At 43.5% G+C, this 2,708-nt stretch overlaps 1 protein-coding gene across 2 annotated transcripts in view; it reads left to right on the top strand.

Annotated features, from left to right (window-relative positions):
• LOC105514658 (zinc finger protein 468) overlaps window positions 1-2,708 on the top strand; it is a 65,471-nt gene that overhangs the window by 13,981 nt on the left and 48,782 nt on the right. For both annotated transcript variants that reach the window (XM_011946166.1, XM_011946167.1), the window contains one exon: window positions 1,795-1,921. In XM_011946166.1, coding sequence (XP_011801556.1) covers window positions 1,795-1,921 — 127 coding nt within the window. The remainder of the gene's footprint in view (window positions 1-1,794; window positions 1,922-2,708) is intronic.

The following is a 2,708-nucleotide window of genomic DNA, read 5'->3' on the forward strand; positions in this document are numbered from 1 at the left end:
GGAGCCGCTACTGTCAGTTCTGTGTCAGATGTCAGAGCAAGTCTCATTCACATGTATTTGTGCATCGCTATGAGGCTTTAGAAAAAATTCTGTAGTCACTTAAAGTTTTTTCCTTTTTTGAGACAGAGTCTTGCTCTGTCATTTAGGTTACAGTGAAGTGGCATGATCTCAGCTCACTGCAACTTCTGCCTCCCGGGTCCAAGCATTTTCCTGCCTCAGCCTCTTGAGTAGCTGAGACTACAGGCAACCAACACCATGTCTAGCTATTTTTTTTATTTTTAATAGAGAAGGGGTTTCATTATCTTAGCCACACTGGTCTTGAACTCCTGCCCTCGTTATTCACCTGCCTTGACCTCTTAAAGTGCTGGGATTACAGGTGTGAGCCACTGTGCCCGGCCCATAATAGTTATTTTTTCTGCTCCTCTCCTTCCTCCCACTCTCTGCCCGCGAGGAGACCCCAGTGTCTGTTGTTTTCTTCTTTGTGTTTTAGTAAATGTTTTACTTTGATATTTGATCCTGCTGGTTGTGAATTTGCATGGTTGTCATGTTGGTGAACATGGCTAGCTTGCTCTTTGGCATCTGCATTGGAAATTGGCTGAATGACAACATGTGGGCCCTTTGCGATTTTTCCCAGTATAAGGAGTGCCATAGTGGCTGCCTCTGCACACACCTGCATTACTACAGCTATCTGAAGCTTCCTCCAGGTCAGGCAGTTGAAAGGTGATTGCTTCCTCTAGGCTGGGGCATTTCCTGTTTTCTTAGATATGACAAGATTCCCCCCTGCCCGCAGCTGCCAAAGTATCATTTTCCAGCAAGATGAGATTCCTCTTCAGTTAAACAAAACTTGCTACTTTTCATATTTTTAAAAACTTTATATATGTACATACACATTCCCACACACGTGCACACACATATACATACAAATACATATATACACACATACATATATATTTTGAAAATCTTTTATATTTTGAAAATCTGGGACAAATGATAACCTTTTTTATTAACATCTAGTTTTTTGTGAGTCTCATAGGTTTTATTATTTTGTGAACATGTATATACACAATTGATTTTTGTACTTTGAGTAATTTTGTTTTCATGTACTTTATTTTATTTTGAGACGGGGTCTCACTTTGTTGCCTAGGCTTGAGTTCCCTGGCGGGATCGTAGCTCTCTGCAACCTCCACCCTCATGGTCAAACCATCCTCCCGCCTTAGCCTTCCAAGTAGCTGGGACCACAGGTGCCTCCCACAGCGCCCAGCTGATTTTTTCTTTGGTTGAGATGGAGTTTCTGTTGCCCAGGCTGGAGTGCAGTGACACGATCTGGGATCACTGCAACCTCTGCCTTCCGGGATCAAGTGATTCTCCTGCCTCAGCCTCCTGCGTAGCTGGGATTACAGGCATGTGTCACTGTGCCCAGCCTATCTTTTACTGCGGACGTTGTCATCTTTAAGACATCAGTCGTGCTCTCTCTCATCTAGATAACGAACGTCACTTGGTGTGTCAATAAAAGTTCCAAACATTTTTATAACAGGAACCCAACATGGATTTTTTATTTATTTCTTGTATTTTTCACAAACATAAGAAACTTATACTGAAAGTGTGTCTTGATTATACTCAAAGTGTAATAAAACACATCTGGTGAGACGTCATGTGGTGAGAAATCCCTCACTTGGATTTGTCAGAACATTCTCTACGATTAAATCCACGCTTTCCCCTCTCTCCTCTTCCCATTTTCTGTAAAGATAAGAACTCCTCCCATAGCCATTTGCTTAAAATGTGTTTTCACTTCAGGGTCTGTTGACATTCAGGGATGTGGCCATAGAATTCTCTCAGGAGGAGTGGAAATGCCTGGACCCTGCTCAGAGGACTCTGTACAGAGACGTGATGCTGGAGAATTACAGGAACCTGGTCTCCCTGGGTGAGGATAACTTCCCTCCTGGGGATGTGCCCTTGCGTATCTTTGCATTTTCTCTTGTTGCCTTTTGGGAGCCCCATTGTTCCTTGACTAAAATAGAAGCCGTATTGATTTTGGAATGAAAAGCTTCATGATGTAGCATCTGGACTTTCACTGTCCCGTTTGTTTAGATGTTCTGTGTTCTTCATGATAGCTCAGTGGGGGTTCCAAAAGTCAAGCAGGCATAAAACCTTATCGCAGCCTGGTCGTGGTGGCTCACACCTGTCATCCCATCACTTTGGGAGGCCAAGGCATGTGGATCACTATGGGTCAGGAGTTTGAGACCAGCCTGACCAACTTGGAGAAAGCCAATCTCTACCAAAAATACAAAAATTAGCCAGATGTTTTGGTGCATGCCTGTAATCCCAGCTCCTGGAAAGGCTGAGGAAAGAGAATTGCTTGAACCCAGGAGACCAAGGTTGCAGTGAGCCGAGAACACACCACTGCACTCCAGCCCGGGTGACAGAGCAAAAAACAAAAACAAAACCTTACGGCCGGCTTTAAAGATATCCAGTTCCCTGTTTGCTTCTCCTGTGCTTTCAATTCAGTAGCTCTTGGAAGAGAGCTCGATGTCCACGTATTACATGTTACAAGGCTCCCTCAGCATTCAGAAGGAGGCAGTCAGTGGAGGAATTTGTGAAATATTTTCCTACATCCATCTGTAATGTCTTGTTTCCTACAGAAATACAGGGCTGGGGCTCTAGAAAAGCTCCAGCATGTCATGATCCTTTCTTTTTTTTTTTTTTTTTTT

The sequence above is a fragment of the Colobus angolensis genome, unplaced genomic scaffold (assembly GCF_000951035.1).
Source record: "Colobus angolensis palliatus isolate OR3802 unplaced genomic scaffold, Cang.pa_1.0 Scaffold25, whole genome shotgun sequence".
Lineage (NCBI taxonomy): Eukaryota > Metazoa > Chordata > Mammalia > Primates > Cercopithecidae > Colobus > Colobus angolensis.